This window comes from Protopterus annectens, chromosome 5.part0, assembly GCF_019279795.1.
Source record: "Protopterus annectens isolate FY-2018-M chromosome 5.part0, PAN1.0, whole genome shotgun sequence".
Lineage (NCBI taxonomy): Eukaryota > Metazoa > Chordata > Ceratodontiformes > Protopteridae > Protopterus > Protopterus annectens.
In genome coordinates this window covers 1,824,320,654-1,824,348,262 of record NC_056735.1, presented here as the reverse complement: position 1 = coordinate 1,824,348,262, position 27,609 = coordinate 1,824,320,654, and the positions used below count along the sequence as shown (strand labels likewise).

The 27,609-nt window shown below is 39.8% G+C and overlaps 1 protein-coding gene across 1 annotated transcript in view; it reads left to right on the top strand.

Annotated features, from left to right (window-relative positions):
- LOC122801924 (T-cell surface antigen CD2-like) overlaps positions 1-25,926 on the top strand; it is a 380,436-nt gene extending 354,510 nt beyond the window's left edge. The window contains exon 6 of the mRNA XM_044071652.1: positions 24,858-25,926. Coding sequence (XP_043927587.1) covers positions 24,858-24,904 — 47 coding nt within the window. The 3' untranslated portion in view covers positions 24,905-25,926. The remainder of the gene's footprint in view (positions 1-24,857) is intronic.
- Positions 25,927-27,609: the final 1,683 nt, after the last annotated feature.

Sequence of the window (27,609 nt, the reverse complement as noted above, 5' to 3'; positions counted from 1 at the left end):
TAGCCTTTCCTTGTGAACCTGCAGCATAGCATACAAAGAGTTGGTCAGTTTTTCTGAAGGTCTTTGTCTTATCCAGATAGAAATGTAGCTGTCTATGAATGTCCAAAGAGTGAAGGAGCCTTTCTCCTTTATTCTGGGGGTTTGGATAAAAGGTGGGTAAATGAATGGTCTGATTCAGGGCCACACTGGATGCCACCTTTGGCATAAAGGTAGGGTTAGTTCATAAAGAAACTCTGTCCTGATGAAAAATGATGAAGGGTTCCACTGCCATAAGGGCCTGTAGCTCTGAGACCCTGCGTGCTGAGGTGATAGCCAGCAGCAGGGCTGTTTTACAAGACAAGTATTGTAGTTCTGCTGAGAAGGCTGGCTCGAAAGGAGGCAGTGTTCATTTTTCTAAAACAAAGTTGAGGTCCCAAGCTGGAGTTGGAGGTCTTCTGGGCGGTCTTATATTCTTAGCCCCTCTGAGGAACTGCCTTAGTAAAGGATGTGAGAATATGGGAGGATCCGTATTATATTGAGCTGAAATGGCTGAAGCATGGATCTTAATGGATGAGAAAGAAAGAAAGGCCTTTGTGTAACATCTCAGTTAAGTATTGCAGTATCTGAGGAATGTTTGGTATCCAAGGATTTTGGCCTTTAGCCTGGTTCCATGCACAAAATCTTTTCCATTTGTCTGATTATGTTTTTCTGGTGCTGGGCCTCCTGGCCTCCAAAATGACATCCAGGACATCCTTTGAGAGAAGTGTTGGTTGATTATTCAAAGTATTCTCCATGCAGCCAAATTTAAAGTCCTGAGCTGACCGTGAAGGATCTGAGAGTTTTGCTGAGTCAGCAGGTGTGGAAATTGAGGTAAGATCCATGGAGGGCTGTGAGCCATGTTCCTTAGTAATGGGTACCAGTGCTGGGGTGGCCAGTCCGGAGCAATGAGGTTCATTTGTGGTCTCTCTGATCTGACTTTCAGTAACACCTTTGCCAATAGAGGTAGTGGTGGCATAGACTGTCAATGTAATGAGGATCATTTGTGGTCTCTCTGATTTGACTTTCAGTAACACCTTTGCCAATAGAGGTAGTGGTGGGAAGGCACAGATGGTCAATGTTCTTCAACTGAATGATAGGGCGTCCACTTTCTAGGCTAGTGAATGATACATCCTTGTGCAAAATTTTTGTAGTTGGTAATTGTGGGGGGAGACAAATAGATCTATGTCTGGGCGACCCCAACTTTGAGTTATCATTGAAAATACGTGTGGGTCTAGTCTCCACTCGTGAGGATCTGTAATATTTCTGCTTAGTTCGTCTGCCAATGTGTTTTCCTTTCCTGGCAGGAATTGTGCTTACAGTTGTACTTAGTAAGTCAGTGCTGTGTTCCACAAGGTCATTGCCTGTCTGCATAAGGGGTAGGAGTGTGTTCCTCCCTGCTTTTTTATGTACCACATAACTGTGGTGTTGTCTGTCTTTATTAGTAGTTGTCCTGGATGCAAGAGGCTCTTGGAAGCTGTCAGTGCATTTTGCACAGCTAACATCTCCTTTTGGTTGATGTGCAGATGCATTTGATTTGCAGACCATTTGCCCTGTATGCACTGTCCTGCCATGTGTGCTCCCCAGACGTAGTCTGAAGAATCTGTTGTTATTGTCTGGTTTGCTGGAGGTAAGACAAAAGGGAGACCCTTGTTTCGGTGACATGCTTGAGCCCACCATAGAAACTCTTTTTGAAGGCAGGGAATGAGAGGTATACTTGTTTCCAGGCTGTGACTGTGTTGAATCCATACACTTTTCAGGTACCATTGTAATTTCCTCATATGCAGTTTGGCATATGGAATTAGTTGAATGCAGGATGTCATGAACCCCAATGCCTGCAGGATTTTCCTTGCAGTGAGCTGGGTAAAGGTTGCCAACATTTTGAAATATTGAGTCAGTTGTCTTTGTTTGTCTGGCGTGAGATAAGCCATCTGGGCCACTGTATTTAAGCTGGCACCCAGGAATATTATCTCTTGTGAGGGTACTAGCTTTGATTTCTTTTCGTTTACTGTGTACCCCAGGCAACTTAGTAGTTTTGTTACAAACGCCAGATTCTGTAAAAGAATGACCTTGCTGTCCGCTTGAATAAGGCAGTCGTCCAGATATGGGTAAATTTGGATTCCTCTTTGTCTGCAGTATGCAATTACTGATGCCAGGCATTTCTTGAATACTCTGGGTGCAGTAGATAAGCCAAAGGGCAGTGCAGAGAATTGATAATGCGTTGTACCTGCAAGAAATCTGAGGTATCTTCTGCAATTTTGTCTGATTGGGACATGCAGGTATGCCTCCTTGAGGTCCAACATTACCAGCCAAGACTCCTTGTCCAGCATGGGAAGAAGCTGCTGAAGTGTGAGCATTTTGAATTTGGGTACCTCCAGGTATGTGTTTAAAATTGAGAGGTCTAAAATGGGTCTCCAGGCTTTGTCTTTTCTTGGTACTAGAAATAGTCTTGAGTAAAAACCTTGACCTTGCTCCTTTGTAAGTACCTTTTGAATTGCTTTCATGTCCATGAGAGCTGTAATTTGTCTTTAAGCCTCTGCCCATTGGTTTGGTGGCAGGTTTGGCATGCCTCTCATCCTTGGTAAAGTATGAAAGTGGAAACTGTAGCCTCGGGTAATAATATCTAGAACCCATTTGTCCTTTGTTATGATGCGTCAATTCTGTGGAAAAAGAGCTAGTTTCCCTCCCAAAGGTGCTGCCAGGGCATCTTTGCTTGGCAGACGGAAAGGAAAGTCATTGTGTTTGTTTCCTGAAAGGTTGAAATCTGTCGTCTCCACCTCTCTGAGTTGTTGCAGGCCATTGTCTAGACCTGAAAGAACCTTGTGGCTGACCTCTGCCTCTTGGGCGTCTGTACTTACCCCTTTGAGGTCTGTCTGATGCAGGAAAGGACCAGTTTTTTGATGGCCAATTTCTGCTGAATCGAGGTGGTTGTACCTGTAAAAAATCTTTGACTGTCTGCATAGATTTTGCCTTTTCTTCCATTTTCTTTAAAACTTCCTCTGCTTTAACAACAAATAATACATCCTTCTGCAATGGTGCATCCTATAATTTTGCTTTAACATGTTCTGGCAAAGCTTGCTCTTTTAACCAAGCATGTCTACGTATTACAGACCCTGTGACAGCTGCTCTACATGAGGCTTCCAATGAATCAAATCCACATTGCAAGGTATGCTTTCCCACCTGTTCTGCTGCATGCAACAAATCCTGCATCTCTTTGTAGTCAGGCTGATCTGTATGAGTGATCATTTTCTGTTTTAATTAAGTAATCAAATACTGCTGGTATTTAAGCATGTGAAATTGACAATTTAAAGCCCTCATAGCTAAAATGGCAGACATATACACTTTCTTCCCCCATCTTTCTAGTGCTCTTGAATCTCTTTCAGAAGGGAATGGATTTTAAGCAATAGAGGCCTTAACCCCTTTGGGACCCTGGGAGATGGTTTCGGGATCTGCAACAGGGCTCTTATATAAAAATTTATGAGAGTCAGGGACTTGGTAATACCTGTCTGGTTTAGCTGGTGCAGGAGGTAAAGAGTCTGGATTAAGACTGGATTCGGTGAAAACATCATCCAAAATGTTTAAAACTGGAGGAATTGCAAGGGGTCTGTGCTGTGGCAGAAGAAGAAACTCACGGAGTCTTTTCTTTGAGTCAGTATAATCCTGGCTTTCCCAGTGGAAGTGTTCCTCATGGTGTGTAAAGTTTCCCCAAAAGAGTAGTCTTCGGGGGGGGGGGTGCTGAGGGAATGGATTCTTCAGCATCCGAGTCTTCATAAGGAGGAAAGGAATAATCCTGGTCCTCTGAGGAAGCTGAGGAAATGGATGCTTGGTCAGAGGAAGGGTAATCTTCCTCCAGTCTAGGCGTTTTGTCAGGAGGGGGATGGGAACCCCTGATAAGAGTAATCAAATCCTCAGCCATCTTAAGCATCTGTTTCTTAGGCATAGGGGCCTGTACAGGGGTCTGTGGACCCGGTTTTCTAACTTTTAAGGGAATTTTAAGTTTAGCATAGGACTTAATAGTGAGAGTCGTCGGTCTGAAGAAACCTTTAGAGGCCGAAGGCCTGTCCACAACATCCGGATCACCGTCAGGGTTGGCGTCCATTGGGCCTAATGGAACCGGCTCCTGAGGCCCAGTTATCTCGATCTGGGAGGCCGTCTGTATTTCTAAATCAGCGGTAGTCAGGGGCTGTGTAGGCGCCTCGCTGAAAATCAGAAAACCGGCGATAGGCCTTGCTGAAGCCTTGGTATCTGGTCTGGGCCTAGGTTGCCTGTCCTTGTCCTTGCGTTTTTTAAGCATTCCGGTTGTTCCGACGGCATGCTGTAATTAAATTTTCTACCAAAATAATGTCGGGCGAAATCTGCCCGATGTTTAACTGTACATTTGTTAAACCTAGCACAAAACCGACAACCAGTGATGTCGTGGTCTGGGCCTAGGCAAGGAATACAATAAGAATGGAAATCCTTATGAGGTATTTGCTTCCCACAAGAAATGCAATTATTAACTTTGTCTGACATCGGTCTGAGGCAAGAAAAGTTTCCCCAATGGGGTACTTAGCTTTAGAGAAGACTTCGGTCTGAAATTCGATTCGAAAATCTCAGGAGTTGGCTGACCGGCACTTACGAACTGCTTCTGCTTTGGGCACCACGCGGCAAGAAAGACTGAAGAAAATGGTGTCGGCTGCCTCTTTTATACCCCTGTCACACTGACGTCAGGGAAGAAGCGACGACAACCAACGCCGGACCAAGACTTTGGGATTCCGGCCGACTGCAGGACTGCCTGACGGCAGGATAACCCAAGTGTGATGACTGCAGCAGTGTAACATGATGAACATAAACATATGACCACAGCAGAAGGAGTTTCCCCATCCTGCTCACTTTTGGAAAGTGTGTCCTTTACCTTAGAACTAAACAGAGTCAAGCCATCAAATGGAGCATTGATAAATGATGTCTTAAAAGGCTCTGCAAAATCATACAAATGCATCTAGACATTTCTCCTAACCATAATGCCTGTACCTGCTGCTCTCAAAACACCCTCCATTGCGTTAGAAATTGCATGGAAACATTCAACAGTGATTGAAGGGTAGCTAATTGTGAATCTAAATTATTTTTGTCCTCTGCAAACATGGACCGACAGAGGGACTGGGAGAGTTCCTTTGTCAAGTCCCTCTGAAATCTAGTCGAGTATGCTAACTAGTACAGCAACCTTAGAGCAAAGGTTGCCAAAGAATAAATTCACTTCTCAAATCTTCCCAGGGCCTAGACTCACTGTTAGGGTGATGGACAGACAAATTCTCCTTGGCAAGCACTTTCTTGGTGGCTGCTGCTACTAAAGTGGTATCCATTGCCATGGTAGTAGTGGCAGCCACCATGGCATCCACTGCCAGGCCCTTGCTCCAGTAAGCACAGTCTTTGGAGGCTACAAGGTATTTGTCTGTTTTTTGAGGAATGGCTTCCATGATGTCTGGTTCCTTCCATGCCCATTGAAAGATCAGATCCACCATCTCATCATCTAGTGGAACCACCCTGGAAGTAACTGAGCTGGCGCCAAAACCTTGGAGAAAAACAGATTTCTCTTCAGAAGGGGCTTCAGAAGACTAATCTCCTTCCTGTCTCAGAAGTTTGAGGATCTCCTCAAATGAGACATCAACCAGTGGTGAACTGGGGCACATGTCTCCTTCATCAAAATCTACATTTTCTGTCATCAACCCCTGGGGGGGATTCAGTGTGCCTCCTCTTCGTCTTATGCTTCTGAGAAGCCTCCTTGGGAGGATGTCCCAGGGATGACTTGGTAAACTGGGGGTATCCTGAATGGGTCTATATTATAACCTCAAATGATTAAAAGAGCAAACACTCTTTAATCGACCCCTTAAAATCGAAAGCACTAAATCCCAAACATACGGAACAGCTATTTTTTTCACAGGAAAAAAATTGCTGCTCTGCAAAAAAAAAAATCCAAACACAAATTAAAGTGTGGGGCTTCACCCCCCCCCCACACACGTCCCTACTTAAATATACCAACTCCGAGATCGCACCACAGTGGAGGAAATGGCAAAGTCCTAAAATGGCCCAGTGATTTTTTTTCCCTGGGAAAAAAAATTGCTGTTCTGTGTGTTCGAGATTTAGTGCTTTCGATTTTAAGGGGTCAATTAAAGAGCGTTCACTCTTTTAATCATTCGAGGTTATAGACCCATCTTAAATGAGGATTTTCTCGAGCCTTGTATAAACTACTGGTCCCAGTGGAATAGAATGAGCAAAATCAGGACCCAGAGCATCCAGTTGAGGAGTGGGTGGATCTAAGATGGTAAAAGATGTCCAGTTTCCAGTAATGGAGAAAGCTGTCTTTACTTCCTTGAAAGCAGAAGCCAACGGAGATCCCAGGGACACCCCAGTAGGAGCCAAAGCTACTGCACCAGGATGAGCAATGGGGCCAACTCAGCCCCACTCTGAGACCAATGTCAGAGCTAAGCTATCCAAAGCCATAGCCAGGAGAGGAAGGGATGGCTCTTTTAACTTGATAGAGCTCGTGCTTATGGAGTCGGCACTGAAGCTACAGCTCTGAGAATCAACCAGCTCTGAGCAAACTAAAACCTGTTGGATCAGAGAAGAAGCCAGAGTCACAGAAGAGCATCACTTCAGATCTGATATGGACAACCTAGGAAATCTCAAATCCAAAGACCCTGAAGCCACAGGTTAGAGCAGGGTAGGAGAAGCCAAAGGCAAGCTGTAAAGTACAAAGCTCACAGGTCTGATGAGAGATGGAAATGGAAGAACTCCACACTGGATTTGAGTCCTGAGGAATTTCATCATCATTCTATTCACACCAGCTTCTATAAGACTTCTGGTAGATTTTAAGGAGGAAGTCATGAATGGAGGTCTGGAGGATTCCTGTCAGGGTCTCTTCTGAAGAAAAGGGAAGCACAGCCTAGAAGAGATTGGATCCAAAGAAAACCGCAGCTCTGACAAAGGAGATGTTCTGGATCACAGAGGAATCAGGTCCAAGGAAGCTGTAAGATATGAGGGCCTCTAAAGTTTAGAAGATGGAGCCAAAGATAATGCTGATGTAAGATAGTGGTCAGGGGATCATTTCCTCATCTCTCTGCTTTTGTCTTTAGGCTTATCACTCTTGTCTCCCTTTTTATCTGAGGTCTTCTTCCTGGATGGGGATACTACAGAAGCAGATGGAGATTTAGAGGATTCTCCAGGTGGGAAAACACCCTTGAGAATGAACTTATTACTGCACACAGTGATAGCTCAGTACCCAAAAGCCATGCAGATTGAGGAGTGTTCTTCAAGGTGCGCAGCCCCTAAACAATATACATACTAAAGTTGTGTCTCTGAATTAGGCATTTTGTGGCTACAAGCCACACATTTTTTTAAACCCAATCGATTTGTCAGACATAACTAAACAGACAACACCACATACACAAAGCTACAAGAATTATAAAAAAGAACAGAAAAAGGGCAATACCAACAATGATAGTGAAGAAATACCCCCAATACTAGGTAATAATAATAATAATAATAATAATAATAATAATACCAGCAATGGTAAGAAGAAAATACTAGGAAAACCTCTAGTAATAGAAAAATATAACAGGCACCAAGGCCACACGAGAGATTTACTGTAAAGATTTTTTTCTTTTGGTAAAGGGAGGTGAATACCTAAGAAGAAAAAGGAAATTAGCTAAATATTAAGACATAGAGATAAGCCTGGGCAAATGAATTGATTTCATCCTAAATGAGCAGTAAACAAGATCTGAGGTAATGTTGGGGACAGGAGGGGATTATTGGTAAGGGAAGAAGCCTGAGCTATGGATCCTAAAGTCTGGTAAAGCAGCCACAGTCAAATCTGAGGTCAGATCTGAAACCCATTCATTGAGGAATGGACAGAAAAGACAACATCAAATCTGTCTCTTAGTGAGATCAACTCGAGCTGAGTTATGGTTTGAATGAGTGGAAGGTTCCCTGAAGTTTTGGAAGCTGGTCGACTGTTATATCCTATGCAGGATATAATCTATATAGCTTAAGCTACTGCAAAAGTGATCATTCAAACATCTACTATTATGATAAGTTTACTTACACATCTGTACTTTTCTGTTTGCCCCTGTTGAAATGGTAACTTTCTAGCATAAGTCTTAGTGATCAGATGTTACCTCACATTTGAATATTGGTTGTTATTATTTTTATACTTACTAGTGTTTGTGTTCATGCTCTCAGAGTCTGACTATTCTACAGTTATTTCTTGTAATTGTATTCCTTATACAGTTACTAGAACCAATCGTAAATCTCGTGTCAGCAGCATAAGCAATAGGAATCGTAGTATTCATGTGCTTTGGAAAGAATCTTACCTTTATTAGTCCAATATTTAATCTGCTTACAATGCACTAGTTAATTTTCCATTACATTTAACATAGCAATCAGGTAAATCTAAGTTTATAGTTTTTCTGGAACAGATATCCAACTTAATTGTAGCAGCATTAAGACAGAGAACTGATTTCGGTCCTAAAAATCTGAATCTATATTTTACTAAAATATGCATACTACCTGAAATCCATTGTAACATACCAATCTCTTCCTTAAATACTGTACAATTTCAATTTTAATAGGCACTTTTTCTGACTGCAGTTCAAAAAGTATATGCTCCAGTCCGTCTATGTTTAAATAAATATCATTCAGACATTTTCTGCCACAAAGTTTAAATCAATACCTTTAATTACCGTCAAACATAAGACTTCCTTGTATTCCTTATCATGGGTGTAGCCAGAAATTTATATTTTGTTCTCAGATCTCATGCTGTTGCCCCCCTAACCACCACCACTCACACATAATTTAAAATGTACTCAACCCTCAAAATTCTACCCCTTACACTTTGGTAGGGAACATATTATTGTCAATATTCGCCATTTATAACTATAATAAAATATGTTTTACAGGTGCATTCGTATCAGATAAGTATGTCTTGTATAGCTCTATAATGCACACAGTAGTTTAGATAGATTTAAACATTCTGTGCTCTTTGAGCTATAACATTTCTGAGGAGTGAGGAATGATAAAAATAAATACTCAATTAAGTACACTGAGTAGGCCTAGCTTAGCTACAGCCATGTTCTTTATAAGCATCCTTCACATCAACAACACTCATTGTTTTATAAGTGTTCCTGTATACGATTGGTTGCCTACAAACATGTTACCTGTTTCCATGACTTTCATTTAATTTGTAATGGCTGCACTGATCCTAATATCAATACCAAAATTCACAGGCTTGCCTTCTAAATTCATTTGCATGTGAAATGGGTTAATTTTTCAGATTCAAGCCTTAGACAGCTCCACCATTTGGGGACTGATGTTTTCTCATGCTAACACATATTGCATAGCAAGTCAATGGAGCCTTTTGTTCTGCACATTCTGAAGGTTCCTCCCTACAAGAACATGTGAGCAATTAATGGTAAACTTCACTTCAGCGTTTTTAGCACAGACTTTCTGGCATGATTTCTTGTTGTTAGTTTAACAGGTTGTTGTATGTGAAGTTCCACCACAAATATGACATTTTCTTGCTTAAAACTAGCACTTAAAGTTGTGTGTTGCCTATGAAGGCACTTTAAATACATTAGCTTTGCCATTCAGACTCTTGGGAGCACATCATTTTACACTGTATCTGCTACTGCCAACAAATTTAAATTAACAAAAAATGTTCTTTTTTTTGTTTGTTACTTCAGCAGTTAAAGCACTATATTAAGGTATTCTTAAATGCTAGTTAATTTTTTGGGATAACATCCCTGTATATGTCCATTATTTATTCCACATACAGTCATCATATATCTTTGGCTTTTTGTGATGTAACTCCATAGTTGCAGTTTTGGACTGATTTCTAAACACCTCTATTAAATATCACTTAACTCATTCTTTCCAATGGAGCTTTGAAAGTTTGCACCGTAACTTCCAATGGGCAGAACCTGATCCTTTTGATATAATCAAACTACGTACTCACATTTAAAACAAATGTACTTATCTCTGGAACCATAGGTGACACTAAATATTTATAATTGTCAAACTCTGCACAAACTATTTTTATAGTGGTAAATTTATTTAGATTCGAACAAATGTACATACCTCTGGAGCCATAGGTGCTACTAAAGAAGTATAAATGGCAAAGCCTGTACAAACTATTTTTATAGTGGTATTTTCCTTTATATTCTAAGTTTTACACTGGATTTTATAAGTATAGTAAACAGAGTAACTATTACATTTGTAATATTTTGTAAGCAACTTACAATATCTCAGCAGCCACTCATCTTACACACATACTGTTAGTACAATTTTGTTATCCAGCTGAGAGCTTTCATGAGGCTAAGCAGTTCTGTCTGTGCTACTTGGTTGTCAAGATATTTAGAAAAGTATGTCATTTATGACAATATAAATAAATGAATATTATATGAGCATCAAGTAATATCTCTTTAACTGCAAAAGACAGAGGTCAAATATCAACACAGTTGAGTTTGCCATTTTGTAAGCTTTAAGATTAAATTTTCATACTTCGTATGTAGCATGGTTTTGGAATTACTGATGCAAATATGAACAAGCAATATTTGATGCCTAGAGACATCAGTAGGCTATAACTAGAGAAAACACCTACGGGTGTCGCCCAGCTGCAATGAGTTAAGACATAGGCACACAAACATTAATAGAAGAGAAACAAACCCTATTAAGATGCCATATCCATGCATTATACATCACTTATATGTTTTCTTTGTATTTAACAACTATTCATTAAAGCATTACATAAATTGTTCAATTCCTGCCTTCCCCTAAACCTCACTCCTCCTCCTGAACATTATTCTGCATGTATTGTTCCCACAAATCCCACTTATTTCTATGCAATTTGCTTCTTCTCTTTTCTAAAGATCCTAGCTCCAGTTCTTTCATCTCCTTTAAAATATTCACTACTTTTATTACAGTTGGTTTATCTTTTGATTTTTATGTTCTAGTAATTGCTTTTTGTGGCAGGCAATAGCATTAAATTTATTGAGGCCTTACTATGTATATAGACAATTCAGATCCTGTATCCCCGTTCAAAAGAATAATTTCCTGAAATACAGCCATTTGCTTCCCCAATGTTTCTGAAGGAGTACTCTGAAAATAATTTGTTTGAAATCTGCCAACTCATTGCACTCCTGAAAAATGTGTTCCAGTTATCCTTTTCCTGTCCATCACACTACCAGCACTTGTTATGCCTCAGAGGAAAAATTCTCAAGTCTAATTGAGGTATAGAAAGACCCATGTAAACACTTTTATCATAAACCTTCTGGACTTTGTTACATATTTAGGAGCTATACTGATGTTCTACCATAAAATTGCCTTTCCAGTCTCTCTTCACAGTCTTTTCTAACATCCTCATCTGACTGATTCTTACTGTTATTATGTATTATACAACGACCCCCCATTAATATTCCAAAACGGGCACGCTGACTGGTCAGCATGCATGTTGTAAATCAGAGTTATAGTAATGGAAAAAGGTCGGGTCACCCAGACTTTTTCCATTAGTATAACTCTTTTTTTTTTTACAGCAACGGAGAACGCAAGATCTCCGTTGCTTTTCACAGTCTCGCTATGTTAGAGTTTAACATAGCAAGACAGCTTTAAAAAAAAGTAACGGGATCTTCCTATCTCCGTTGCTTTTTTTAAAGGTGTATCACTATGTTAAATGGGTTTAACATAGCGAGACAGTTTGTAAAAAGCAACAGAGATTCTCCGTTGCTTTTTTTAAAGCTGTCTCGCTATGTTAAACTCCTTTAACATAGCGAGACAGTTTGTAAAAAGCAACAGAGATCTTGCTTTCGCCATTGCTTCCGCCCACAGCTCTGATGTACTGCGTAAGTATACACATGTGCAGTACATCAGAACTGCCGCAAAATACCAGACAGCTGCAGAAGGGCAGCAAGGAGGCATTATACAATGCCATTATTTAAGAAAAGTCATTATTTTTTTTCTTAAATAATGTCATCGTATAACAGCAATAACCCACTTCTGGGTGTGGGTAATGCTGGATTTACCCACAGTTGTCTTTGTTTGGCCACTCGGGCTTCGACCTCGTGACAAAACCCCACCAACCGTGGGTAAATCCAGCATTAACCACACCCAGGTGTGGGTTATTGCTATAATATTTTATATGCCCTACTGATTATCCCATTTTTAACAGCAGTTTCATTTCCAGACTTGAACAAACATTCTATCAGAGCCTGTCTTTCACTTAGTACTTCCCTATCCCTTTCTCTTTGCCTATACTCTGATATCAATCCCTGATAAGGAAAGCAGTCTCTAATTTGCAGTACAAACTTCTACTTGGCCTCATCCCATGGCCACAGAAATACCTCACAAAGAGGATTACCGGCCTCAAAGAGATGCCCTGTGCAGACCATCTCAAAAAACTGCAGCTTTACTCCGTTGCATATCGTCTACTCAGAGGCGATCTCTGCCTAACACACAAAGCTATGTCAAACCCAGAGCTTTTAGACATGCTTCACTTAAAGAAATCCCAATCCCTACGAGCTACATGCTCTAGGGACCTAAACCTTGTCACCACAATCAACAGAACATGCTGGAGGGATAGATTCCTGTCCCAGAGACTTCCCATACTCTGGAACAAACTTCCTATCTATATCAAACAAAGCTCCTCATTAGCACTGTTCAAAAAAATCTTGATGATTGGATGGGAGATAGGAAATTCACCCCAGGGATCACTTCTGTGGCTCTGCTTGACAGTGGCACAGGAAAATAATTTTCTTGGGTGGCGAAAGCCAGGGTACCTTTGGCTAGGCTTATATAGGCCCTAGGGCCAATAGCCTAGTACCAACCTATGAACCTATATTACCATTCCCTCTCTAGTTATTTGCTCCCAATACCTTGGTACCTTTTCCAAATTTCTTCAGTAATCTCCAGTCCCTTGTTGCTTATTTTCCGAATCCTTACTTGCAGTCATCCCTATTGGCAAAATCTTCCTTCATAGTCATTAATTCACTAATTCCTCCCATGAGTGCATTTTCCTTTCAAACTATTGTAAAAGTACCCAAAAATGCAAAAACATAGTTATAGCATCCAGAATCCCAACTTACTGTTTTTATTTCCTCCTCAGGTTGATGCAAGTGCTAAAAATCTTTAAATCTTGTAGACCTAATCATCAAAGTAAAGATGTTATGACTTGAAATACACCTTAAGTAATTTAGTATCTTTAATAAGTAATCCAAACAGCTAGAGGACAGTAACAACAGCCAACACTGTGTGCCCATGTAAATACATTAAAACTTCTAGGAGTTCAGAAAGCACACCAAAGATAGCCACAAGCAACTGCAGGTGGAAAACAAAGCTTTGAAGTTAATAGTTTGTTACTGTCATCAACTGACATATGACAAGAGTACTCCTTGATGGGTATTGTGATGATGTGAGGTATTGCCAACTATGCCAGGAGAAGTAAGGCAGTGGATGTGTAACATATGTTAGCACAGCTAGCTGGAATTTAGTAAAGCATTATATGTTATTTGAATATCAAACTGATTTGTACAGATGCTTGTGTTGAAAATGCATTTGTAAATTTGCTTGTGTTAAAAATGTATCAACAGTGTGTCCTGCTGGACAGAGAAAGAAATATGCATGTATTATTGTAACTGTTGAAATTGATATATTGTAACAGGGGATACTGGAAGAGAAGAGGTTAATCTCAATCCACCTTTCATTGGAAAATAATAAGAAATAAAATTACTTAATTTCAGCCATAAAGGCTGTATCTTACAATTCTCAATGCAGCCAGGGACAAAGAGTCTGTACTAGGAAGCTTCCTGCATTGTCATTGAGGTGAACTAATTCCTACTCTTGAAGGGTGTAGGTTTGAAATTGTTTTTTGACTTCCAGGAACTGCAGTAGATCTTAGCAAGGCTCTGTGTGTATTACTGACACCTATGCGCTAAATCCTGACAGCTTCTAGCCAAGGGGGGTTGCATGAGACCCAGAAGTCAGATGACCAGATGTATGCAATGTCATTCTGTAATCTATGACAAAAATTATATTTTAATACTAGGTGAGACTGAAGTCTCATGGCACTCTGTTTTTTTGTAACCTGACAAAGAAGGATCTTTCATCTACTTCATCTTGCCTTGCTCTAGTAAATAACTAGAAAATAATAATTCTTTAGATCAGTCCAAAAATATATTGAGATTATTTAAACACTGTTTTCTGTATCTGTGTGAATCTATTCATCTGTGTTATTTTATTTTTTCCTGTGGCTGAAACTCTGGTGTTTATTGTAAATAAATATTTGGTATTTTCATGTTGTTTTATAATTTATTATTAAATATATTTATATTTTTCATTGTGATTGTTCCCTTAGAGAATATTTTAACCTTTGAGAGTACTTATATCTGTTGGTGACACTGTGGCTAGTCTTGAAAGCCTGGCTGTTTAGTCAACATTACCATTTGTATTAATATTAACTTCACTCAGTATAATTGGGTATCCTTGTAAGAGCCTTGGAGTAGCTGGCTTTGGGGTGTCAGGTAGCAGACTAAATACCTTATAGTCTAGGCAGAAGGGGGCATAGCTAGTAAATCTGTGCCAGCCTTTCCCAAGTGTGTGTGTGTGTGTGTGTGTGTGTGTGTGTGTGTGTGTGTGTGTGTGTGTGTGTGTGTGTAAATCAAATCTCAAAGCATGTATGTGTCAGCTACTTGGAGCAGGGGCAAGAAGCACTGGTTTCACAGAGAGAATGGTTGAGAGCTTGGCTTGGACACTCAGCTGAGGTCTCAACTCTAGATCTGTGCCAGTGGGAAGTCTCACTGGTGACCTGGAGGGAGACAGATAGAGAAACCCAGACCCCAAACTGAGTGTGTTCATGTGCGCTCTTAAGGGAAGTTGTGCTTAATGCAGAAAACTGCATCGGAAAATAATGGGTATATCCATTTTTGTTCCACGTGAATAACTCTCGCCAGCTCCAGTGGTGAGGATTCAGGTTCCTTGATTACCGGTCCAGATTGGGGACGTCACAGGTATTATGGTTGGGTTTACCCTTTCTGCTAGTTGGCAATCAGGTTCTATGGCTGGGCTTCTCCTCTCCACCAGACACCAATCACCATCATTTTTCTGGAAGTTCCACAACTGGGGGATTGATGTTTTTTCATAACACATGCTGTATAGCAAGTCAAATGCATACGCTCACCCTTCTAATACACCCTTCAGTTTATCCTCCTTGTCACTAGTGAGCACCATGTTATACATTAGGAACAATAGAGAAGATCTGATACCCTAATAACTAATAAGTGATCTAAAAGTATATAATTCAATGACTTCTGATAAAATCCAATGTCTAGGGTCATCCCTAGTTTGGCACCTATGTCTCTGATGCAAGCAGGTAACCTATAAATAGTTCATCTCCCAGGCCCATGCTTACACTTATCAAGTGCATCAGAACTCATCAGAGATTTCGGATGCATGGCTAGGCTCAAAAAGGCCCTTGTGGTCATTAGCCTAGTGAACTCCTATGAACCTATGTTGCAGGTAACACCCATCATAGGGGACTGACCCAATGATAAGGGGCATCCTCTTCATTGATCAAGAGATATAATAACACATCTGTTATATCTATTATTGAGGGTAAGTTCCTATAATTTTACTCAATCCTGAGAATTGAAACCACCATCACAGAAGGAGTTAGAGGAACACATTAATACCAGTAAGTAGGCTGATTGTAAGTAGGATGCTTTTCCAAAAGTCCTAACTCATATGCCATGGACAGGGAGGTGCCTGAAGCAGAGTGTCACAGGCTTAAATGACCTTAGAAACAGACCGAGCAAATATTGAAGGCAGCTGCTTTAAAAAAGGATCAAACTAGGCTCAGTCAAGACAAGTCGGCAGAATACCCAGAGGTATTGAGAGCCCACCTGCCTATTGAACAAGAACCAAGGTAACTAAGGGCCTCATACTTCCATCAATGGGAGATGATAGAATTATAAAACTCCTTAAAATGCATCAAGGAAGAATTAAGTTTTGTCCAAGCAGCAATGCTTAGCAAAAGTGTGGACAGACTACAAAGTAACCATGGAATGCATGCCCACAATGCAGATATTTTTGAGGAAAGCACTAGAAGTAGCCACATGAATTGTGGAATGATTTCTCAAAGCAGTATTTTCCAATTAATGAATATTCATTTTATGAGAAAAACAAACAGTACAGCCAGCAAACCAACTAAGAGAAAGTTTGCTTTGCTATCTCAAGTCTCTCTTTTCCTGCAGTGAAGGAGAAAAATAAAATTGATCTGTATTCCTAAACTCATATCTTCTGCATGAAAGTAATGAGCTGGTAGTGTATGTGCCCTGGCATCTGCCCTAAAAAGAAAACAAAACATGAAGGGATTGGTTTAAAGGTAGTTCTGACATCTCATTCAGAATAAAGCATTTGTTAGTCCCAAGGAACACAGAATCCAAGGGAAAAATTCCTAAAGACAAAGACATGTGACTGAGATCCTATGGGAAAGGGTGATGAAGTTCAGAGCTGAAAAACAAACCAGTTTGAAAGAAGGTTGTACAAGCCTGTCAGACAGGAAGTTTAAGTCCCAAAAAAGAATGATTCTTTAAAGGCAGACAAATATGCAGATCCCTTTAGGAAGATTCTTAACCAGCCAGCACTAAGCCACAATTATGCCATCCATAAGGTCATGATCTACAGAGGTGTAAGAGGCTGGCAGCTTGAACATAGAATAATTTCTATCCAAGTTTGCAGTTGCATGAGAAGGTCAGGATCACCAGCAATCCAACTAGATGAGGAGACATAGATTACTGCTCTGCCAATAAAGGGCCCCCTTACATTTTAAAATAAGTTAAAGAGTGAAAGGCTTTCTAGAAACTTTATTTTTCACTAAGAACTCTGCTTGGTAAACTGGTGGGAACAATCAGTCTAAAGGAGAAGCCACACCCTAAGGTAGAGCCAGTTATCACCTCAACAAATGGGAGTTCCTCTTGGTTGTACTGGGATACATTTCTGTACATCAGGGATCTGACAGCCTGAAACTACAACCTTCATGGCACCTCAATGAAAGCATTGTGAATTTTATTATTTCTTACATGAATTTTGCAATTAGACCATGAATCAGATGGAACACCCGAAAGTTAGAGGGATCTTTCTTGCTGTGGGGGACATAGAAATACATCCACTAAAACTACATTGTCCTGCTAAACTGAAAAGAAGAAAGGAACAGTAGTATTCTCCTAGGTATGGAGTAGGTTGATCTCTGTAGTGTTCTGTTCCAATAAAAATTTATCCAGAGACAATTCACTTGTTCTCAGCTCCATAACAGGACTACAGCTGTGACCAAGGAAATTCTTCAACATGTTTGCTTTCAATGAGAACAGTTGTCAGAATGATTCTCTGTCTGTGTGCCACTTGCAGACCCACATTGCAACTCTGGACACAGAGTATGAGTATATCACACCATGTTTATTCATGCATTATCCCACAGTTTTGTTGTCTGATGGGTCTGAAATAGTACCATTAGCTTCAGCAGAATAATGTTTATATGTGGCTCTACTATTCCCAACACAAGGGGGAAACTGGATGAGTTCTCCAGCCCACCAGCAGCACATATATTATCTTAATATGTTGCTGGATTGCTTCATAAAACTAAGGCCAACAATTAAGACTGGTGGGAATTTTCCACCATTCCAGAACCCATGAACAAGCATCTGAAACAATTAGATCAGTGAGGATATTACAGGTTTCTACCCAGCAATGTCTCAATCTTCTTTGCAACATCCACATCTTCAGACATGCAAATAAAAATATGAAGACTACAGTTACTATAAGGTTAAACAGATACAGTTGCTTGCATGGACATGCCAGTGTGACTTTGCCCAATGACTGCGGGCACCTTTTCCACAGTGTGGCCCATAACAAAGATGTAGAACTGAGAGAGATGGTTAAGAGACCATAATCCTAAAATACCAGAGTAGTAGAACCTCTTACCCACCCTGTTCACCTCATCCAGTAGCAAGATATAAAATGTTGAGGTCTCTGGGCATACACTGACCAAAAATACACAAAGTAGTGTACAATAAGGTGCTTGATTAAAACTGTAGTCTACTTTCTCAAGGTGTTGCAGAGGGCATCTGGCTTCCCAAAGGAAAGACAGACGAATCTGGATACTTCCTAATTGAATGGTGGCATAGTTTTGGACAGCATCCATGAGAATTTTGCAAAATTCTTTCTATTTCTTCTTCCCTCAGTTATTGGTTTTAAATTTCTGTGGAGAAGGCAAAGGGGTAATAAGCCAGTCCATAGTGAAGTTCATGAGGTTGACAGTCCCCAGAAGAGGAGTCAAATGGAGGAAAAGTGTAGGAAGGAGAGCTCTAACACAATCCTTGTCTGACTTAGATACAAGAACTTCTGAATCTTCAGAATTATCTCCTAGGCAAAAACAGAGAGATTAGATATTTTTCTGCCCCTAACTCCACCATAGGTTGGCCTGGATTTGCCCAAACAGTAAGATAATATTTAAATGACAGGCAGGCATTGGGAGTTGCATGACAGAGCACTGCTGTTAAGGAGAATGTATGCAGAGGCAGCACTTGTTTATGACAACTGGTGGAAGGCTCAGCTTACACCACAGACTGTATGCCTTAACGGGTCTATGTTACAAGATTGAATAATTAGGTGATCGAACACCTAAACATCGAACTTGTAGTATCGAAAGCAAAAAATGGTGAATGGACAATTTAACGGAGGGAAAGATTGCCCTTGGCCATTCACCGGATTTTGCCATTTTGTCTACTATAGAGCGATCTTGGAGTTGGTATATTTAGTTAGGGGGTATGGGGGCACAGCCCCCCACGTTGGGGGGTGTGGGGGGCCAAGCCACCCACTTAGTTTGGGTGTAAATTTATTTTTTTTCCTGTGGCCGACCGATGTGTTTTCCTGCGCTGTTCGACATTTTTGGGTTCGATATTACAAGTTTGATGTTTAGATGTTCGATCACCTAAGCATTCAATCTTGTAATATAGACATGCCTTAAGAGTGTGTGCTCACACCCATGAAAAGAAATCTTATGAGATGGTGAACTGGGGGTGCCCATTTAGCTTCTGCACCAGTCCTTTAGGTTTAAGCAGCGTAAGAAAACCAGAGTAATTTCTCATCCTTAACCAATGATCATATCTTGATTGGAGGGAAGCCAGAAGAATATATTGACTATTTGAGTGTTTTACCATCACTAGGGGAGATTAAGGAATCAATCCTCATAAGCAGGTTGGTAGCACTCATTCTCCTGATGCCCAGAAGATGAAGGCTTAGTACTGACCTCCCAGGATTTGCCTAAAAAGCTGCTTGCCAGAGCTGCATTTCTCATACCTTCGCAGCTTTACTTGATGATGTGTATTTGATTACACCCAGATCAAGACAGAGGTCACAGTTGATGAGGATGTGAGGCTTTCTCATTACTGGGCTTCTTAGGAGATGGCTTTAACTGATTCTTGGCATTCAGATCTCTCATTTTCCCATCAGACTGGCAATAACCTCAGGGACCATCCTTCCTATCCCTACGCTAGCTGCTCTCCACTGTTGCTGGTATGGTCTTGATAGTACAGACTTCATGCAGGTCCTGCATTGTGACTTGATGAATGCAAGAATGTTTTCAAGGTTGCAACACTTTTAGATACTGAACTTGTGAATTTTCCAGCAATGTATGTTATGGGAAAGATCTAAAATATGGTAGCTAAAGAGAAAAGTGGACCACAGATGGATATGCCCTCTTAGTCAGCATGTGACATCACAAGATGCTCAGCAAGAGGTTTGTACAGTCTGTAGCATGGGAACTAGAGAAAATTCAGACTTACACCAAACATAATTTAAGATGAACAGATAACTTTACAGCTCCAGGACCTATGATGATTCCAACTGTTATACACAGGATGTCTTAGCAGAGTCAGTCCTCTTCCTGGAGAAATAAGACACCAATAGTCAGCCTTAGAAAGTTTTATTTGAAGTATAAGTATTCTTTTCAAAAGACTGTAAGTCTTTAGTCTTTAGGAATGGCACTGACTGATGCATCATCTGTATACTGATATGTTTATCCTACCCCACAGACCTAGTTATATAACCAAAATGATGTTTAAGATGTCAGAAAGCAAACTATCTTTCCTCTCCCAAGAAGAAAAGATGGTCACTGAGTGCAACAGATTTTCAGTGTGTCTATCCCTCTGATAACATCTTTCCCAATTAAATGTTGCATTCGTTACAAGTGGAAATTCTGTGTCTACACCAAAAGGCCATGTATTAATCGCCAGTATGTGAGTACAAAATTGCCCTTCCCACATTTGTCATGTAAAAACTAACTCATTATTTCAGCCCTTGTATAATAAGGAAGACCAACAAGCCACACTGCTTCCATGCCTTCTGCAAATAGAATGGCAGAATGAATTCTTGCATTCAAATACTACAGATGTGCTTTATTTAAGGGTATTTTTTCAGAGTTCTTGTAATGTATGCAGTCCAAGATATTGTATTTTCAATTATATGCATCGTTAATGGTACTCAGATACTCAGTGCTTTATTATTTATTTATTTATTTATTTATTTATTTATTCATTCATTCATTCATTCATTCATTCATGCATGCATTGACCAGGTAAATGTTTTGATTCTTGCAGGGCCCTTTTCAGCTATGATTTGGGTTACAAAGCTTCTTTTTCTTTCGGCTGCTCCTGTTAGGGGTCGCCACAGCTGATCATCTGTTTCCATTTCTTCCTGTCCTGTGCATCTTGCTCTGTCAAACCAACCAACCACCTGTATGTCCTCTCTCACCACATCCATAAACCTTATCTTATTTGGGTTACAAAGGTAAGTTAGTATATTATGTATGGACAACAGACTACTCAATCAACATGTTTTCTGGAAGTGGAAGTAAACTAGTGTACCCAAAGAAAACCCATGCGGGTAAAGAAAGAATACACAGAGTATCCAAAGGCAGTAACTGGAGGTCAGACTTGATCCCCTAGATGTTGGACCCATTAGAAAGTAACAATTACTTTGATCACCGAAATAGTTCTGATCTGTGCAGGATACTGGGACTGTAAGAAGTAATGTACCCACTATCACTAACAAGAGTTATGATCTGTGCAGGCGCTGACACTGTAAGAAGTAGCAGGTGTTACTTTGAGCCCTCACACAGCTGTTGCTGCCATACCTTATCCATTCCCAAGCTACACTCATGCAACTGTCCCACCATATCCTTAGTCCTATCCTGATCTGTTTCCATCAACTTTGAATGAATTTGAGGATTTTGACTGTAAACACTCTGTCAGACAATATATTTCAAGACCCTATCACCCTCTCAGTGAATAGTATTTTCTGGAAATCTAACTAAAATGTTCTCCTTCAGTTGGCACCTTCTTCTTGCTCTCTTCCACCTCTTAAACCCCATCCACCCTTCTTGCGTATAAGTAATAGTAAATGTGAAAAGCATATCTCCCTTTCTCTAAACTAAACTAGTCAGTGTCAGTGACTCAGCAGGCAGCACATTCACCTTTGTCTCTAGGAAGTTTAGAAGATTGTGAGTTCTATTCCTGACTAATTGTATGTCTGGCGGGTAGCTCAGAGAATTAAGGCTGGTAGCTGATAGGACTTGATTCTGTCAGCCTCAATATGTCTATTTATGGCTCCAAGCAAGTAATTTAAGCAGTCAGTGCTCTGAGGCAGTTAAAAAACTGGGTTAGGCTGCTTAGTTGTCTCCTAGATCACATATGTAGTAAATATCTATGAAGTTATAAATATGCTGCTGTATATACATAATGTACTTTCTTTTCTGATACCGCATTTCCTCTACTGCCATCACTATTTTGTTAATTCCTACTTGTCTTAACTCTCCTTTATGTGGTGCCTCGGGAAGTGCAGGCATTCCTAAATATGCAACTTTCCCAGTGCCCTGTACAATGGAAGGAATACATCAGCATGTCTAGAAATGATTCCTTGTGCCTATGCACTTAGGTATCCCATTGACTTCTTCCTCTACTCCTACATTTAAACCTATAGGTGATTATTGCATCCATATACTTTTGCTCACCTGTCTGGTTTATCTTACATTTATACTATTTGTAAATAAACATGTATTTTGAGGACAGTATATCAATCTGACTTCTCTAGTCAAAGGTTGGCACTGAAAAATATAGTCCAACAAATACATTAATAACATGTATAATATATTACAGGTATGTGAATTAAAGTGTCCAATGTGATGGAGGTTGCTGGGTAGTATCAAATACATGCAAATTATACTGTTTATTTATTTATTACATTTGTTTACCGGGAAATTCCGACTGGACACAGTTCCTTTTTCAGTGGAGCCCCAGAGAGAAAAGCTCCACAGAATAACATGGTAGATGTTAAACAATAACAATCAAGATATGTATACAGTAGAGGTGATCATGGCATGGAGAAATACAGGAGCAAATTACGACAATTGAGTAGTAAGTTCTAATTACAACATTGAGAAATAAGAAGTAAAACACGGTGCTACAAATTTTCTAAACAGTAACTAGATAATAATAATAATAGACTAAATGATAACTAAATCCTGGAAGGATTAACAAGCAGTGAGTAATCTTCAGTTCAGTTTTATAGTGATAGAGGGAATACTCTATCGAAATCTGGGAAAGGAGAGAAGGGTTGAAAGGGGGGGGTTATTAGTCGGGGTTTGGACAAGGACAAAGCCAGTGAGAATTTAGGTAAGATTTAAGTGCAGTCTTGAAAATACTGCAGGAAGGAAAGATACTTATGGTAGTGGGAAGGTTGCTCCAGAGCTTGGATATAGCGCAGGAAAATAGTGCTTCACCTGCTGAGTTTTTGGCTTTGGTGACCTGGAGTAGATTTTTGTTGCAGGAGTGTAGAGGTCTGGAAGAGTGGTAGGGTTGGAGAGTTGTATAGAGCGATGGGATTCGGAGAGGGTAGTTTAATAGTTTATGACCAAAGGTGAGTTGAGTTTGGTGTAGGAGATGAGAGTTCAAGTCAGTCAAGGTCTCTAAGGAAGACACAGTGGTGGCTGTGGTAAAAGGCACCAGTGGCAAATTTTGCAATTTTATTGTAGCAGGCTTTGAGTTGGTGTTGGTCTGACTGTCTAAGATTTGTAAGTATTGGTGATGCGTAGAGTAGGGTGGAGATTAGTTGGGAATTGGCGACAGAGATTCTTGCTGGTTTGGTGAGCTATTGTCAGCTTCTATATAATGCACCCAGATTTTTGTGAACTTTTTTTATTGTTAGTGATATGTGGGTGTCAAATTTGAGATTATTTTCTAGCTGTACACGAAGTAGTTTTGTGTGGACTGTTGGTAAAATTGAGGTATTATCCTTGGCTTGAATAGTGAAATGTGGCATGTTTGGGGTAGATTTGGAGGACTGGAAGATGAGGAGTTTGGTTTTATTTGGATTGAGTAGAAGCTGGGCATTAGATAGCCAGCTTTCAACTGAAGAGAAAGATTCTTGGGTGATCTGTTGGTGTTTTGTTAGAGTTGGGGCTGAGCAATGAGGGTGGAATCATCTGTGTACTGTATGAGGGATGCATGTTTGGTGGCAGTGTGCAGGTTGTTGGTGAAAAGGGAGAAAAGTAGGGGGCCAAGGTTGGAGCCTTGTGGAACCCCAAGAGAAACAGGGAGACGAGTGGATAGATTGTTGTCACAGACAACTGATTGCTGGGGGCCTTGTAGATAGCTGTGGAACCAGTTTGTGGCTGGTGTAGAGAAAGAGAGGTCAGATAGAGCATAGAGTAGTAAACTGTGTGACACAATGTCAAAGGCTTTAGATAGATCCGGAAATACAGCAGAGGAGAGGAGGCCATTGTTTTGTGATGGAGGATAGTGTTGGCGAAGGAGAGGAGAGCAGTTGTCATGCTGTGGTGTGGTCTGAAACCATGCTGGGTATTGGAGAGGGGGTTATTTTTAAGGAGGAATTTGGAGACCTGTGAGTTGATGCATTTTTCGAGTATCTTGGAGAAGGGGAGAGGATAGCAATGGAGCGGTAGTTGGAGAGGTCAGTGGAGGGGCCACCTTTGTGGAGGGGAATGATGTGTGATATTTTCCATAGCGTGGGTACATAGGATTCAGATATGGAGTGGTTGATTAATATGGAAATAGGATAAACTAGGACATCAGCTGCTATCTTTAGGTATTCAGCGGGCAGGTAGTCGGCTGCTAGTTTTGTGGGTTTTAGTTTTGCCAGGAGTCTTTTTATGTAGGAGGTGGGTACTGTGGAGAGAAAGAAGGTAGGGAAGGGTGGTTTTGGATTGGGTGAGGGGGGAATTAGTGTAGGGAAGTGTTTTTTTGTTAGAGATAGCACAGCTTCTGTGAAGTGTTTACTGAAGGAATCAGCAATGTTACTGGTGGAGAGAGTGGTGGTAGATGATGATATATTTAGAAAAATAGTAATGAAGTTGACTGAACATTTGCTTTTCAAAATATATTTCTGGGGTATGTTAGGATCTCAGAGCTAACGAGAGTATGTAGAAGGGTATGTGGGAGTATAGCTTGCAGCAATTCATAAAGAATTTTACTTTGAGCAAGATGAAAATTTGTTCTTCAAAAACGCATTTTCATTTAACTGTCATGCAAGTGTTTGGATCATGCCATGCTTTATGAATTCAAAAATGTCTAAGCTAAAGTGAAATGCAATGCAAGAAATATATCAGATATTGCTTGCAATATTTTTCATGTAAAACAAACATTCAGTTTGCTGCTACAGAATCTTAACAGCATCATCAGACTCTGACAAAATAACTGTACATGAACAATCTGCTAAAAGTAATTATTTTTATTATTCCTTGTATTTTTTTACAGAACACATTCCTGTTGTACAATTTTCCCTGAATGAAGAACTTCATTAAAATGGCAGAGACCATAATGCTACAAGACAACATGTACATTTGAACCAGGGAAACAATATTTAGAAATGTGTATTCTTGTGCATGGTAACTGTTGTATAAAGACACTTCCTCGGACTACAGGTATCTCAGAAAGATTACATAAATTAAATAAATAAACATTTTAGCAAAAGTTAGAGGAGCAACAGCAGCACTTAGAACTTTGGAGATAGTTTTGTCAGTTCTGTGTTGTGGATGTTATAACCACACACACACACACACACACACACACACACACACACACACACACACACACACACACACACACACACACACACACACACACACACACACACACACACACACTCCTGTTAACTATAATAACAAAACACTAGGATTCTAGAAGATATTGAAAAAATATATAGTTCTTGCATTACTAAAATGTCTTTCTTGAGGTGTCAACACTTTTAAGTTATGAGGGTTAAAACTATGAATGCTTATTCAACAATTTTGCACAGCCCGTTAAGGCTATGAGCTGCTAAACAGCTTCATTCTGAAGTCGCAGGATAGATTCTTGCAGTCTCCTTTTCCAGTTTGTATGACACTAAGTTAATTACTTAACTAGAGCAGGATCTTTCAGTCCCTTATTGGACTTAGTTTGCTATGAGATTAATAAAGAATCAGATATTATCACAATGGATGTTTCATTTGGAAGTCTTAATAATTTTAAAGACTGGATCCCATGCAGGTAGAGGCTATAACAACTGCTGTATAATATTCGTTTTGCTTTTTGTTACTTTGACTGAAAATTACTGACTTGTCAATTTTGTCTCTGAATTATCATGTATCATGCCATAGTTTAAAAGTTTTGTAAATCATCTGTATTGTAATTTATCATGAAATCAAATATTGACAAGAGAGACTTGTGTATCAGTACTATGCTAAATAATAGATAAGGTAGTATTGAAAAATTCCTGATAGCAATATTCATGTTTGTTACAGCTTTATAATACAATAATTTTTAATTAAATACTGAATGAATTCTTCATTTTGTGTATTATTTTATATATGAAGATTTTACTTGCATTTTTACTGTATTCCCAGTTTACACATTTATATCTTGAACATATAAAATATGAGATTGAAATTTAGCATGTATTTGTACTGAGATTTAGAAAGGGTTACTGACAGCAGTTAGATTTAACATGGACAGAACACCACTGGCAGTACCAAATCATAGACAGGCCCACTACAGTGATTCTACATAGTCAGAAGAATCACCATGGTGGGTTGTCTCCATGGCCATGTAAATGTGAATGGGACATTCCAGCAGAGCAGCCTCTAGTAATTAGCTATGTGCTTTCCCCCAGAAATGCCTCTGTTTAGAGTAGTTACAAAGCCAAGGGATTCGGAGACATGACCAGATGTTTTACTGGACATAGTCAAAATGCTGCTTCCCCATTATAGTCACAGGGGGAGACTGCATAAAAGGTAAGATTTGGTTGGTGTCTTCTGAGAGGTAGTGGTGGTGGTGCGGTGAGTGTTTGTATGTGTATGTGGTAGTGTGTGCTTATGCTTGCAGAGGGAAGAGTAGTCCTTTATGTGTACGTCTGTGTGTGTCTGGGTGGTCATGTCTGTGTGTCTGCCTGGATGGTCACACAAGGGGGTTAGTTAGGGGACAGGTAAAGCAGGTGTGTGTTTATGGGTGAATGAGTGAGTGTCTGTGAGTGTAGTTGAGTGAGGAGTTTGTGTTGCATGTTTGGCGAGTGATTATGTGTATATGAAACTCTAATGTCTGACAATACTGGCTGAGTGACTGACTATAATCATTTATGATTTACAAGGGACAGGGCAAATATAACAGGCAAAATCAAGAATGTTCTATAAAATCAGGGACAGTTGAGAGGTATGATGAAGTGTTTGTGTTTGACTATGTGCATATGTGCAGGAGTGTGCGAGGATATTAGATATTGTTATATGTGCTAACAAGACTGGCTGACATTTTGTAAATACATGTAAATTATCCAGTGTTATATATGCCAGCATGACTGGCATAATTTTCTAAATAAGTTTATGTTTTTATTATTACTTTGATTTATGTAAGATGTTTGAATCAGTGTTCTTCTGGCTGACTAAATGTAGATTTTGTTTTTTAAAAAAATAATTTTGAATGTAGGTTATGCAAGTCACCTGACCTAGATGTGATGTCAGTGTGTGCCAGAGCTGAAAGGAATAGAATCTCCACAGCAGCTGTTTTATTTACTTTTTAAAGTCTGACATGAGATAGTAGAATTATCATAACAGCTTTCTGTGACTTTTAAAAAATTCTGCTATAAAAGCAGGTTCTGAGTAAGTTAAAGTTCAGCAGCAGTCATTGTAGTTGTCAGTTGTTCTTTTCCAGATCAGTGGCTATTACTCAGTTTGTTTTCCAGACCTGTTCAGCAATAATAGCAGGAGTTGTTATTCTAGTCACTGAGGACAAGACAACAGCCTGAAGAGTGGGCATAAATTCTTATCTTGCCGGTCAGAAGTAACAGTATAATCTTGCATTGCTGAGTTAATTAGATTAGACAGGGACAGTTAATCTTTAGATACTTAGGAAACTATAGTTAAATAGAGTTGTTCTACAATCAATGTGAAATCTGTCCTACGGTGTTATTTTCATAATTCATGTGTGCGAAACTCTGTGATTTATTAGAATCAGTTATTCAGTGTACACATGTTATAAA